The sequence below is a fragment of the Phacochoerus africanus genome, chromosome 5 (genome assembly GCF_016906955.1).
Source record: "Phacochoerus africanus isolate WHEZ1 chromosome 5, ROS_Pafr_v1, whole genome shotgun sequence".
NCBI lineage: Eukaryota > Metazoa > Chordata > Mammalia > Artiodactyla > Suidae > Phacochoerus > Phacochoerus africanus.
The window spans coordinates 101,073,496-101,088,372 of record NC_062548.1 but is presented as its reverse complement, the minus strand read 5'-3'; the positions used below and the strand labels follow the sequence as shown (position 1 = coordinate 101,088,372).

The following is a 14,877-nucleotide window of genomic DNA, read 5'->3' as shown; positions in this document are numbered from 1 at the left end:
TGCTAGTCAGATTTGCTTTCGCTGAGCCACAACGGCAACTCCCTGAAGGTGTATATTTTCTATTCCTTAATCTAGATTATAGTTACATGGATGCTGGCTGTCACAAAATATCAAGCAATGTGTCTTTGTCTTGAGCATGTCTCTGTAGTATGTTGAGAGGTACTGTTTTCAAATATACAAACTTTTTCCTTCAACAAATACTCTAAAACAATCAAACAGACCCCTTCCAAGGGCTAAAATTATACCATGAAAAAGAGCTCCTAAAAACTCCAGTAGGTCTAACAAATTGCTTTTTCAGAAATCCACAATTCAAAAACATGGATTTTTCAAAGTGGTGTAGGACCACATCTCATGTATCATTCCATAACATATATTCCTTTTCAAATAAATTGAGTCCACAGTGCTTTAAAAAGTAACATATTTAGGTATTGGTCCAAGTCAGAGGGCAAAATGGAGAGGGGGCTACAGAAGAATAGAGTTTGCTTTTTCTTCAGAAAGGGAAGGATGAGAGTTATCACAATGGCATTATCAATCTGCAGTACTACGGAGGGTGGGAAGTACACCAGTTGGGTGAAAAAGTATACTTCCCTGTAATGATTGCTCTGCCTTCCATTCCAATGGGAGGCGCTGCCCTCAGGTGACTTCAGCCTCAGAGGTTCCTCAGACCTCTGGCTCAAATACAGAGCAAGCAATTCAAGGGAGGTGTCCACAGAACAGGGAGAGGGGGTTAAAGAAAAGAGTAAGTTTATTTATAAGAGTTCCTGCTTATTCCTAAAGGAAATTTTAAGATGATCTTTAAAAATGGGTTTTTTCTTTTCTTTCCTCAAAAAATACAACAGTGGAAGGTCATGGGCAGAGGAAAAAGAAATTTCTAAGGCTGGCTGCCTCTCACCCTTCCCTGGACTGTTTATTACTGTACCTCATGCTTCCTTACAGGTGTTTTTTCACCGCAAGGTATTGTTACCCTTGGTTACAGGTCTAACTCTTTCCAAAGGGTACGATCTTTCTATCTGCAGAACTTACTCAATGGCTAGCACTGCAAGGCTTCAAAGATATTTCTGAATGAAAGTTTATATAGTCTTTTATAGGAGTGATGTTAAATGCCGAGACCAGTTTACATACATAAGCTCAGTATTTTTTATCAGTTTGTATAAAATTCGAATTTAAGCATGAAACAGTTCTTTGAAAGTAAGAAAAAAACAGGGGAAGGGGGAGAATTAGCAATCAAACACAGACTAAAATCCCCTAATGAAGGACTAAATGCCTAAAACCTAAGCTTTACGATTCTATACATTCGATAACAACCTCATTACTGTGTGCCAGAATTTGATCATCATGCAAGCGAAAGTTTTAAGAATTACATTGTGAAGTGTGTGTCAGTGCAACCAACAAGTGAAATATAAATTTTACAGCAAATCTTACTTACATATACCATCAAGATATAAGATAAAACTTCCAATGAAAATAAATACGAGTTCAAAAAAGACAAATGGGAGTTCCCATCATGGCACAGTGGAAATGCATCCAACTACAAACCATGAGGTTGCGGGTTCAATCCCTGGCCTTGTTCAGTGGGTTAAGGATCCAGCGTTGCCGTGGAGCTGTGGTGTAGGTTGCAGACTGGCTCGAATCTGGTGTTGCTGTGGCTCTGGCGTAGGCCGGTGGCTACAGCTCCAATTTGACCCCTAGCCTGGGAACCTCCATATGCCGCAGGTGCAGCCCTTAAAAAAAAAAAAAAAAAAAAAAAGATGAATGAATTTATTCATTGCTATCTATGTTTGAAGAAAAATTTTCCATTGAGAAAAAGAGAACAATAAATCTCGATCAAATACCTATGAAGCAAAAAAAAAAAAAAAGAAAGAAAGCTTACTGCCTATTCTAAGTGTTGTTCCTCTCTACCCTAATACCCTAAAAAGAGACTGCACAGTTCCAAGGGGGGAAAACTGGCATAAGCATACTACAGCACTGTGATAACAGAGACCAAAAGTTTCAGAAATGTCAATCCAAAATCCTTTTTAACCCTTAATACAAATACAAATTCATCCTAGGGAAACAATTCGGGGTGTGAAGATGAAGGTACAAAGATGACTAACGCAGAATTATTTCAAAATATGGAAAACTGAAACCTATACACCTCTAGCAGGAGGAAACTGAGTGAACTCCGGCACATCTGTTCAACACTGGTATTTGTGGGTGATAAAAGCATTGATATTTGTGGGTGATAAAATGAAGAAAAACATTTAGGACATTTTCCTGCAATAGGATTCAACACATCGATGACTATTTATAGATGGACTGATATATCTACTAAAGAATTTAAATTAAAAGAAGAGAAAGAATGGTTTCTCCTCAAAAAGTCCTATGTAGTTCTGCGGTTCTGAGGAAGATTTTTCTCACCTTCTCATTATTATAGTAAGAATGTCAGAAATTAGGAAGACTGCAGGGTGTCTACTGATACAATGTAACATTTTGTGATAAAATTCAATCTGGTTTCTACATAAGCCTCTGTTGAAAACTCCACATTTCACAGCCCCTGGAACTTCCTCAAAAGCCCATATTCCTTTCCAGCCACTGCCTTCCACTGAAGAAATGCCTCAAAATGAAGACAGGAAGAATGGTCAGATTACTTACTATATAGTTTTAGTAGATTGTAGTACAGCTGGTCTCTATCACATTCAAACAGCTTCTGTGTCAGCTCCACTAATTTTTCTAGAGTTTCAACCTTAAAAATAAGATTAACAGATGGAGCTAAATTGTGCAAAGAGTACATTTTATAGTTGACAAATCACAGCTGAATAATTAACTTTACCCAAAGGGCAGATTAACTTCACTTTAAAAGTCAAAGGACTGATTTTCAGGACTCTTTGGAGTCAAGAACACACAAAGAATAACTATTAAATTGAGGGACTCTCCACAAAGGAGAATTTTGGAGAATTCAATTAGGATGGCGGTCTTAGAGAGAATATCTACATTTGTTAATATGAATATTCCTCTGGAAGTTCCCATCATGGCTCAGCAGGAACGAACCCAACTAGTATCCATGAGGATAGGGGTTTGATACTTGGCCTCAATCAGTAGGTTGGGGATCTAGCCTTACCATGAGCTGCAGTGTGGGTTGCAGACGTGGCTCGGATCCTAAGTTGCTGTGGTATATAGGCCAGCAGCTGCAGCTATGATTTGACCCCTAGCCTGGAAACTTCCAATGCTACAGGTGCACTAAAAAGCAAAAAAAAAAAAAAAAAAAAAAAAATTCCTCCATCTAAGTATACTCTTCTCTTCTTCCCCTATGGGTTCTTCTTGGCAGAACGTAAACACATCTGCATTGAAGGAGAGGCAAAGCAGAAATTCCACTGGGTTCCCATCAAGCAACTCACCTGGTCACTGAGGACTGAAGCAGATTTAAATTGCTAAGGCAACATTAGCCTACTCAAACCAACAAGCAGAATGAAGCAAGCTAAAATCTTCAGGGCCCAAGTTAAAATTTTCAGGGATTCCACTGGACCTCAGGATCCAGAATTAATCTATTGCTTGTTTAGAAAACAACCAAGATAACCAATGTTGTGTCTCCTGAAATCCCCTGGTGCTCATGTGACATGTAGGACACTTGCTTTCTACTCACAGTTAGGTGTTTGAGATCAGAAATTAAGCACAAACCTGGTTGCTTGCAATACATCTATCACAAAACCACTGAAGTCTTGTAGGTCGAGCCCTAATGCCTGGAGTCTGTAAAATAAAATAATCACAGAGCACACAAGGTAAGGCTCTAGTCAAATGCTAATTTTCCCTCAAAGACAAATAGTTTTCCTTCTAATGAATCTGCTGCCTCCTTTCCAAATATATATATAACAAATATAACTTAATTTCACAGTTATCAAAGACCTTTAGGATTAGAACAATTTATACTTGACCTATATCTAAAAGATTTGGGTTATTTCAAAATGCTACACAGTAGGTCAATTTTCATTCCACAAATCTTTAATTATTAAAAATGGCTAAGCTTTCTGTAGTTCCAAAAGAAACCCTGAGGAATTCCCGTGGTGGCTCAGTGGGTTATGACCCCGACTCGTATCCATGATGATGTGGGTTCAATCCCTGCATCGCTCAGCGGGTTACAGATCCAGCACTGCCGCAAACTGTGGTGTAGGCCCTTGGCTGTAACTCTGATTCAACCCTTAGCCCAGGAACTTCCGTATGCCACAGGTACGACCCAAAAAGACAAAAAAAAAAGGAAAAGAAAAAGGAAAAAAACAAAAAAAACAAAAAAAAGGGAGTTCCAGTTGTGGCTCAGCAGGTTACGAACCCGACTGGTATACATGAGGATATGAGTTCCATCCCTGGCCTTGCTCATGGGATCTGGCGTTCCCATGAGCTGTGGTATAGGATTCAACTCGGATCACACGTTGTAATGGCTGCAGCGTAGGCCAGCAGCTGCAGCACCAATTCAACCTCTAGCCTGGGAACATCTACACGCCATGAATGCAGCCCTAAAAAGCAAAAAGCAAAAAGAAAAAGAAATCTTGAAATGAAAAACTTTTAATGTTACAAAGACTTATTAACAATTGTAACTGTCACAACAATAAACTAATGCCTTTTTAAAGAAACACGCTTTGTAAAATTTAGTGAAAAAAGTATTTCAATTACCATACATGCTTGTCCAGTATCTAAAACTAAATGTTTAAAGAGCTAAGTACTAAAAACAAGCTAAGAACTTAAGTCTTTTTGTGATTTCAGTGATTGAGCTGTGTGTTATATCCTCAATTCAGAATTACTAAGGTTTAGTCAATACCTCTGGTTTCAAAACAATTATTTTACAATTTTGGATACTGGAATAAAAGACAAACCATTTCACACATAATTTCACACATAAAGTGACATAAGGATCTGTCACTCTACCAATAGTATTTTCATCATCTGTAAGAGGGCTTCCCTATTAAACACTACATTTCAATCACAGCATTATGATAAGAAAATGACATACTGGCTGCTCCGGTAAATCCAGAGGATTTACCTTTACTGCTTCATGGACTATATCAGGCACCCCTCAAACCTGATCTCTTATTTACAAGTCTTCATTACTTTTATTTCTGAAAAATAATACTGTACAATGCAAAATTAAAAACTGATGCAGGAATTAAAATCGCAGAGCTTCGGTAGAATGACAGAAAAACTGGTGCAGAAGAAGTTGGATAAGCCTTCTCATTCTTAATGTGCAATAGCCACATTTTGGGATACAGGAAATAAATGCTGAATTAAATGAACTGTTGACATATATTAATATTGACATTTGCACCCCATTTCTACTCAAGGATTTTCTCACATTATCTGTTTTGTTTCACACGCATTATGCTAAAAATGAATCCAACATCAAATGTATACAAAAAGCCCTTGAAAAAATACTAGATAATCCTCTTTAGAACATGGCAAAATGCAAGGGCTACATTCACTTACAACTTTCAATATTATTGCTGATCCAAATGTCAATGATCTAAATAGCACAACTTTTATGGCAAATTCTTCCTTTTTGTGGCTGATTAATCTGCCTGTCACTAGCATGACAACTGACTTATATGGCAGATATTCTTATATTTCATTTTGAAATTGAGAACTATTTTCACCTATAAATCTCAATCATCAAAAGAACATCTAGGTCAGATTAACTAAATCTCCTAGGCTTCCGTAATAGTCTACATTTCTGGCTTATCTCTTAACATCTTATTGAATTTTAAACAATGCAAGTTGAAAGCAAAAATAGAAAATGTAATAAAAACAGGGAGAAGAGAATTCTAATTGCGATGCTAAATATAACTTATCCAAAACCAGTTAAATGCTTAATTAAAACAATGAACTCAACTCTAATTTTCCTGTTTTTGCTACATCTAATCTATTTAATGGACACTGAGAATAAAGTAATTATTGTAATTTTAAAAACTGGCATGTTTGTTTCCACCTGGGTTGCTATGCTTCAAAACACACCTTGTGCAGTTCCAGTTCAGTACTATGTTCATTTGTATAAGACAAAAGTACTCTGAGATTCAAAGAATAACTTTCATTACTTTGACTTCATTATATTACTCTGATGTAAATTTGCTGTTATGATAACAGGCTTCTATGTATACCAGCAAAAAGAGATATCAAGTGATGATTACCTTTACACGAAAAGAGATGAGGATTCTTCTACTTCAAACTCTATCTCAAGGCAAATTCCTTTAAATTCAATTCAAAGAGTGATTTTTACCTGATCTAAGTTTTCTTACCATTATTGCTAGAAATGGAAAACAAACAAACAACTCTTCTGGCTTCATGTCCTCTAGATGAAGTAGTAGAAGGCAACTCAAGTACACGAGAAGGACAGGACGAACGAAAACAAGAACCCAGCTATTTACTCCCACGGCCAGGACAGCAAGGAGGAAAGGGGGTATCAAGGAAACTATTAAATCTGGATTTGCCCTTTTATCTGAAATCTTCAGAGACAGACTAAAAGACTGTCTAGTAAGGAGGAAAATATGGCTGAGCCAGTCAAATTAATAGCTGTAAACTAAACATGATCCAGGTGTTACAGAAAATACTAAGTGAACTGATTTGTGCGGGAGGGGTTACGGATTGGCCTGAGCATTGACATCTCTTGAAATGTGGAGAATAAGGGGGGTGGGTGGAGAAGCTAATGTAAAATCCCTTTAGAAGATCCATCCTGGCTTATTAAGGAGGGCAAGTTGGGATTAAACTCTGGATTTGATCTAGTGAAGAAAAGAAGTTGGGAGATGGCTATAATCCAAACTTTTGGTCCTACAGGCAAAGTCAAAAAGAGAAGGTTGGTTTGTTTCGTTTTGTTTTTTCTTTTTTCTCAGGGCCGCACCTGCGGCATATGGAGGTTCCCAGACTAAGGGGTCTAATTGACTCTGCAGCCGCTAGCCTACACCTCGGCCATCCGAGCCGCCTCTGCAACCTACACCACAGCTCACGGCAACGCCAGATCCTTAACCCACTGAGTGAGGTGAGGGATCAAACCCGCAACGTCATGGTTCCTAGTGGGATTCATTTCCGCTGTGCCACAATGGGAACTCCTGTTTTTTCTTTTTTGGCTGCCCTGGACATATGGAATTCCCAAGCCAGGGATCAGATCGGAGCTGCAGTTGCTACCTATGCCATAGCAACAATGCTGGATCCTTTAACCCGCTATGCCAGGCCAGGGATTGAACCTGAATCCAGGTGCTGCAGAGACGCTGCCAATCCTGTTGTGTCACAGCGGGAACTCTGAGAAAGGTTTTATCCCCTAAAAAGACAGCAAATGTATTCAGTATGATGGATGGGTAACAGCTGAAAGGAATTTTGGAGAAAGGGAAATTTGTTTGGGGAGTTCAGATAATAAGCTTCAAGCGATCATGGAGTAGTATTGAAATATATGTGTATTAAGTCAACACATCCTACACCTTCAACTTATCTCAATTTTTTAAAAAAGATAGATGACATAGGTTAAAATGGTTAAGGGAACCAACACAAAATGTGAAATCAGGACCTGATTTCAAATTCCATGAGTAATACTAAATAAGCTTCACACTCACACCCTGAAGTGTCACTGCCCTAATTACTTCTCAGAGTTGTTAAGTGAGACTCACATAAAGATGTACATGAAAGTCATCTGAGAAGTATAAAAATGTTACCAAGATTGGTTATACTGCTCAGCTTGTAATCTAGGTTTGTTTGAACCTCAAGGACAAAGTCACAAAAAGAATTGCTAATTTAAATTTAAAGCAGACTCTTACTCATCTTTGTGTTTGTATCCTGAGAACTAGGCAGTGCCTAGCACATGACAAGCAATCAGTAAGTGATTACTGAACTGCTCAAAGGGTTAAGAATAAAATTAAATAATATAACTTCTTTATAAAAATCTTTAATATGCTTATTTAACACTTTGTCATTATTTAACTTTTCATACTTGTTTGTATCCTCTCTCCCTGCACTTAATGTCCAATCTTAAAAAATGAATTGCCTAAACAGTGTTAATTAATTTTTGCCACAGCATACAGCTGCTTGAGTGGGAATCTCAGTTCCCAGACCAAGGACTGAACCCAGGCCTGCAGTGGTGAAAGTGCCGAGTCCTAACCACTAGACCACCAAGGAACTCCTCTTGTTAATTTGACCTGCGACACATCCTTCCAGGGAGGTGAATGAAGTACCTTAAAAGATATGGGACTAAAAGAATGAAGTCTTTAAAAAAAAACAAAAACGAAAACAAAGAAACACCACTCTATTTTATCAATTTCTAGCAAAAGAAGTACAAGACTAGAACTCATGAGGCCTGGCTTTTAATCCAAATCTTTGCCACCAGGGACCATAAAGGAGGTATCAGCTATAAACACAAAATAATTTGTCTTTAGGTATCACAAGTCTTAAAAATGGTGATAATATTTGATCTACCTCTGAGAAATGATCCTAAGTAAATAATCTCTGAAAATCAAACATGCCTGGTGGTGAAGATGTGAATTATGATGGTTACTTACAAAAGTGAAAATTTATCTCAAAGGAGGAACACACGCGCTTTAACTCACTCATACGATGGAATGATGTATTCATTAAAAATGCTTTGGAGTTCCCGTCGTGGCTCAGTGGTTAATGAATCCAACTAGGAACGATGAGGTTTCGGGTTCGATCCCTGGTCTCGCTCAGTGGGTTGAGGATCCGGCACTGCCATGGTCTATGGTGTAGGTCACAGACGCAGCTCGGATCCCGCATTGCTGTGGCTCTGGCGTAGGCCGGTGGCTGCAACTCCGATTCAACCCCTAGCCTGGGAACCTCCATATGCCGTGGGTAAGGCCCTAGAAAAGATAAAAAAAACAGACAGAAAAATATAAATAAATAAAAATAAAAATGCTTAGAAGAGGTCTTATTGATATGCACGGAAATGCAGAGACAGTGATGTTGGGGGTAAAGAAAGTAGTAAATAAGCGCTAAGACTCAATTTATTTCAAATACATAAAAGAAACATGCATTGAATAAAGGACAGAAAAACCACAAAGATGACTAGATGAGTAATGGGATTAATAGTGAGTCTTTATACTTGATGTATTTTAAACAATAACATGTGTTTGAGTCTATGCACAGGGGAAAAAATTCAGACTGATCTTCATCACTGGTAAGAATACAGTAGACAAAATATATTCGACCTGGTGTTATTCTGTAAGTCCGTAAAAGTAATTTCTCAACATTTCATTCCAGAATGTGCCATAAGAACACTGAAAGGAACTAGGGATAGTTAGCCTGCAGAAGATGAGACTGCAGAAGAGACAAAAGGATTTGACTTCAACACTGGGAAGAATGTCATATAGAAAGCAGAGATTACAACCAACATTAACTGTTTAGAATAGTGGTCCACACACTCTAGATTGGGCCGTAGTACTGTCATATGAGTCCTAGGAGAAAGAACAATGATAAAGAATGGAAGTACTTTCCTGCCCTGGGCTCCTGCACAGGCAGTTCCCTATGTGAAATGCCTCTACTTCTACATTTTATGTGGCTGCTCCCAATTTAACCTTTAGTTCTCATCCCAAACATCACTTCCTCAGAAAGATCTAGTCTGAAATAGATCCTTTCAGTAACACTTTCTGTTACAGCAATTATTGCATTTTACAGACTCATCTTTTTAAGGTCCACCCGCAGGACTAGACTATATAAGATGTGACCCACAATAATTTATAGAAAAGGGAGGGAGGGAAGGAGGGAGGAAGGGAGAACATTGGTCACACTGAGAAGACACTCAAATGTTATCAACCACCTTAGTTAAAGGGCTTCATTCAGGAAGTTTCAGGTGAAAAAACCTGCCAGTGCCAGCATATGAGGGTTCATGATGGGAGATGCTGTATCAGACCTAAAGCAGAGCTTAGTTCATCTCAAATCAGAGCTGATGATTTCATGCCTCTGTTAACTCACCCTACACTTCGCTAATCAAGGTCACTATTCTTCAATGGTTAGGTATCATCTGAGATGAGGGAGTAAAGTGTCTTAAAAATCCCCACAACCACTATCCTATTTCAGATCCTATTAATCTCATGGTCCCAAACCCCCTTTCATCTATTGTACTTGATCTTGAACTCCCAGCCCCCAAACTGTGAGAAATAAAATTCCATGTTCACTCCACTCCATTAAAAAAAAAAAAGGCTGTACAATTTAAACTTACACAATGTAAATGTTGCCTATATCTCAATGAAGCTAGAGGAAAAAAGAGAATTGTTTATAGAGATTTCCCTTTTCTACTTCTTTGCTCCACCTCTAATACTTCTAATACACCATCAAACTGCCAAACGTAAAGAGTACTACCATACCTAACAATCCATAGTCCAAACCCCATTTTCTCAATAAAGTCTTGCCTAATTTCCCACACTGGGTATAATTTCCTCTTAGAACTACATATACATATATTTTTCGGGCCTCACCCTTGGCATGTGAAGGTTCCCAGGCAAGGGGTAGAATTGATGCTGTTATGTAGCCGCCAGCCTATGCTCATCTGCAACCTATATACATACCACAGCTCAGGGCAATGCCAGATCCTTAACCCACTAATTGAGGCCAGGGATCAAACCTGCATCCTCATGGATACTAGTCAGATTTGTTTCTGCTGAGCCACAATTGGAACTCCTTTCTCAGAAGTATTTATATTTTTCTTATAGCAGTTAGCATTTCTCAGTCTTAAATATAGATGTTATCTTCCCATATTAATCTCACATTCAAGGAGCTTCTTCACATTAGCTTCTTGAAGGTTGATCTCAGTCTGATTCACTTTTTTGCTCTTACTCTTCTTTTAGAAGAAAATAACACTTTTTCTGAGTATGTATAGAATAAGAATATACAAATTGAGTTCCCACTGTGGCTCGACGGTAACGAACCCAACTAGGATCCATGAGCCCTGGAGTTCGATCGCCGGCCTTGATCCGGCTTTGCCACAAGCTGTGGTGTAGGTCACAGATGAGGCTTGGATCCTGCGTTGCTGTGACTGTCGTGTAGGCCACCGGCTATACATCTGATTCGACCCCTAGCCTGGGAACATCCATATGCTGCCAGGTACAGCCTTAAAAAACAAAAAGAATACATATGCTCATTACTGAAGAATACAGAGAAGCGTACAGCAGAGTATCAGCTATAATTCTACCCTCTTGCAATAACCCATATGTAGAAATAAAACATAACTATGTTAAAAGTCAGAGTTCCCGTCGTGGCTCAGTGGAAACGAATCTGACTAGCATCCATTAGGACTCAGGTTTGATCCCTGGCATTGCTCAGTGGGTTAAGGATCCAGTGTTACTATGAGCTGTGGTGTAGGTTGCAGATGCAGCTCGGATCCCATGTTGCTGAGGCTGTGGCATAAGCCAGCAGCTGCAGCTGATTTGACTCATAGCCTGGGAACCTCCATATGCCACTGGATCGGCCCTAAAAAGACAAAAAAACTCAAAAAAACAAACTATGTTAAAAGTGAGTTGGTAAACATATATCATGTGTTATATGTAATACCTCCATATGCAAGAAAAACAAAAAACAAAAAACACTGCACTTTGGGGAATAATAAAAATGTTGCTCAGTATTTACAATAATCCTTCTTATGCTGATACAGTCCTAGCTTATTTTCACTACGTTTAATATTTTCAATAATTCTTAGAAAACCACAAGAGAGAACTCCAGGTCTTGAATTTTGACAAAAAAAAAAAAAAATCAAGTTCCCACTTTAATTCAACTCCAACTAACCATTAAGAAAAACCCCCAAAACAAACAAAAAAAACCTGAAAATGTGCTTCCATATATTGCACACTTCGCTATCCTACCCTAAGGTGCTGTAGGAATTCTGTAATCCTTTAAGCAATTCTGTATACATCCACTATAAAAATTCTGTCCTCAGTAGACAGCCATTCCTAAATGATGACTCTCGCTGATGCTGTGCACGAGCACAGCTTTAAAGTAATTAGGAAGCGGTCTTGGCTTGCCTATCCACGTGACAAGCAATGTGCCGCCCCCTAAGCATCACATTCTGAATTATGTGAGGTAAAGGAGACAATGCAATCTACCTTTAAGGGGCAAAGAGAATTAATATTATTGATTACTACCCTAATCCAGGAAATACTCAAGCTGCTTTACATACATTATGTGATTGAATCTTGAAGAACAATACAATATTCCCTTTTACAGATGAGGAAGCTTAGAAAGGTTTAGTAACTTGTCCATTATCACACTAGCAAGTAAATGACAAAAGGAGAACGAACTCACACTTAGGCCTTTGGCTCTTCCTATTACGTCTTGCTTATTACACAGAGAGGCACATGATTTCCTGCTGTAGAACCTCTAATCACTATTATCCAAATACCCGAGCTTCATTTCTGCTCTGATTAGTGCCTTACTAACACTGATAATATGCACACAGAGCAGAGGAACTCAACAGGCAGGCAGCTACCCTCATTTTCATTTTGTGCGTGTGTGTGTTTTTAGGGCCACACCCGCGGCATGTGGAGGTTCCCAAGCTGGGGGTTGAATTGGAGCTTTAGCTGCTGGCCTATACCACAGCCACAGTGATGCCAGATCTGAGCCACATCTGTGACCTACAGCACAGCTCATGGCAACACGGGATCCTTAACCCACTGAGTGAAGCCAGGAATTGAACTTGCATCCTCAGATACTAGTCAGGTTAGTTAACCCCTGAGCCATGACGGGAACTCCTCTCCTCATTTTCAGATACATACACCATGCACTTTCAATGAGAGAACACATACCATTTCTAGAAAACAAATGAACCACTTTAGCTACAGAAGTACCTGTTCAAGATAGCAATACCCCACTTCCCTCTGACAGGACAATGTAAAGACAGAAGAATGTTCTGAATTAATTTTATAGTCCTTTTCAGACTTTTCTTTGAAAAACATCAAGAGAAATCAATAATTGGGCGGGGGTGCCTACATTTTCAAATCCATAATAAACAGTTATCACCATACAAACACAAAAACCAGGAGGCCAAACATCACCTTTATGTCTTGTCCACCACAGGCACTTTTGGAAAAAGACATGGAGGAATAGTAAAGCATATCTGAGAGAAACATGATGTATTTACAAATTTATTTTACTCCCATTAAACAGTATTTCTTAAGGCAATGGGGTCTATCTTATGTGAAATGATTTTCTTTAGAGGACAGAGAATTGTTTAAAAGTGAAATTAATCACAATTTGGACAGACTTTATAGTTGCCCTTTGACTTATCAATTTCAGTAACCAAAATTTCAATCAAGCCTAGATAAAATATACTAATCCTAAATAGCCCAGGTTTGTCACCTACCATTTCCCATAAGCTGCTTACCATAGTGAAAAAAAAAAAAAAGAAGAAGAAGAAGAAGAAATTTTAAATTAAATGCCAAACAGTTGCAGACAGCACTTGTTTGGCTGATTAACTTGTAGACAAGCATTACAAATAAATCTGAGCATGGTCTGCAGCAAATTAAATTCCACTGCTTTTAAGAACAAAGAATTCCTTGGCAAAGAGGATTAGCAACTTTACACCCAGGAATGCCAGTTTAATTTAATTGTTCCACAATCCAAGATTTAATATGCAAATATCATTTTGATATATAACAGTGAATTTAACAAAGTGAAGAAACAAATTCAATATACAACTAGGCTGCCTTTTCCGAACTGTAATTATATACAATAAAGAAACTGGCCAAATACCCCCCCTTGCCCCCCATTATTGGGACTGAATTATATTAACATGAATCAGAACAAGTGTAATTAAAGGTTAAAATTTTTAAACATATTCTAATTAAGAGTCTACACAGCTGTACCAATAGAATACTGGAGTTAAAATCATACCTCGATGATCTTCTTGGCCTCTTTGTAATTTCCTGTTTGTAGGAAGGCAAAGAAGAGATCATAGAGCATCGTCATTTCACCTTGTTCTTGGCTCACAAAGTCCATTGCTAGAGAGGAAAGAGGAAAACGTGTTAGAAGAAAAAATATAGAGAAGCACAGTGTCCCCTGAAGAGTCCTGGACAAACTTTAAAAACAAATATTTAGAATAAATTCAAGGTTATGGCCCTATCAACCAATTTTCTGTCACGTTCCATATCTAACTAACAGTACACATTTAAGACATAAAGTAGCTGCAAACTGGCCTGAGGGAGAACTGGGGAGGGTAAGGGTGAAAATCCTCACAAAGGCAGACCACTAAGAAGGGGGGCAAAAAATAACAGTGAGGCAGCTTTTCAAAATGAACAGCTGTTAAGATCAGGGACAATTACAATATTAAAAATCTACCTGATATTTTTCTTCTCAACAAACTATAACACAATTTCTCTGGATGTGCTTGCCGTCCTATTAAATTTTCTCTTCACCAAAAAATAAAAATCATTTAAAAAAACCACCACAACCACAAAAAATGTTCTCTTCACGGTAACTCATTTGAAGACCACCAACACTAAGATATTAGAAGGTGACTAACCTTTCTGAATTAGTTCAGTCTCGCCTTTCTCTATCAGTCTACATAACACATCATGAATCCGTGGCAGTACTTTATACTTTTCATAGCAGTCAATGGTGACTTCAAGAGCAGTAGGTAAGTCATCCCTTGGAAACATCAAAATATTGACAAATGAGTAAGATAAATCTAATGTACTTTAAAGAGATATACAATAACCAGTCAAAATGTATACAACTGAGCTTTGTTTAAGGTAGAAAACCACGACATGGGGGGGGGGGAACACAAAAAAAACACAAGAGATAATCCTTATATAAAAACCAATGCTCAGAGTGTACAGACGTCATTAGTGGTTTCCTGTTTTCCCGGCTTCATCTTTCATTATTTTGCTTGCTAAATGGCACATTCTAAAAAGTCCACAAGACAAAGGCATTCTCTCC

At 38.3% G+C, this 14,877-nt stretch overlaps 1 protein-coding gene across 1 annotated transcript in view; it reads right to left on the bottom strand.

Annotated features, from left to right (window-relative positions):
• LRPPRC (leucine rich pentatricopeptide repeat containing) overlaps positions 1–14,877 on the bottom strand; it is a 113,743-nt gene that overhangs the window by 30,821 nt on the left and 68,045 nt on the right. The window contains exons 24-27 of the mRNA XM_047782166.1: positions 14,462–14,586; positions 13,834–13,940; positions 3,655–3,723; positions 2,632–2,722 (exon numbers count right to left, since the gene is read on the bottom strand). Coding sequence (XP_047638122.1) covers positions 2,632–2,722; positions 3,655–3,723; positions 13,834–13,940; positions 14,462–14,586 — 392 coding nt within the window. The remainder of the gene's footprint in view (positions 1–2,631; positions 2,723–3,654; positions 3,724–13,833; positions 13,941–14,461; positions 14,587–14,877) is intronic.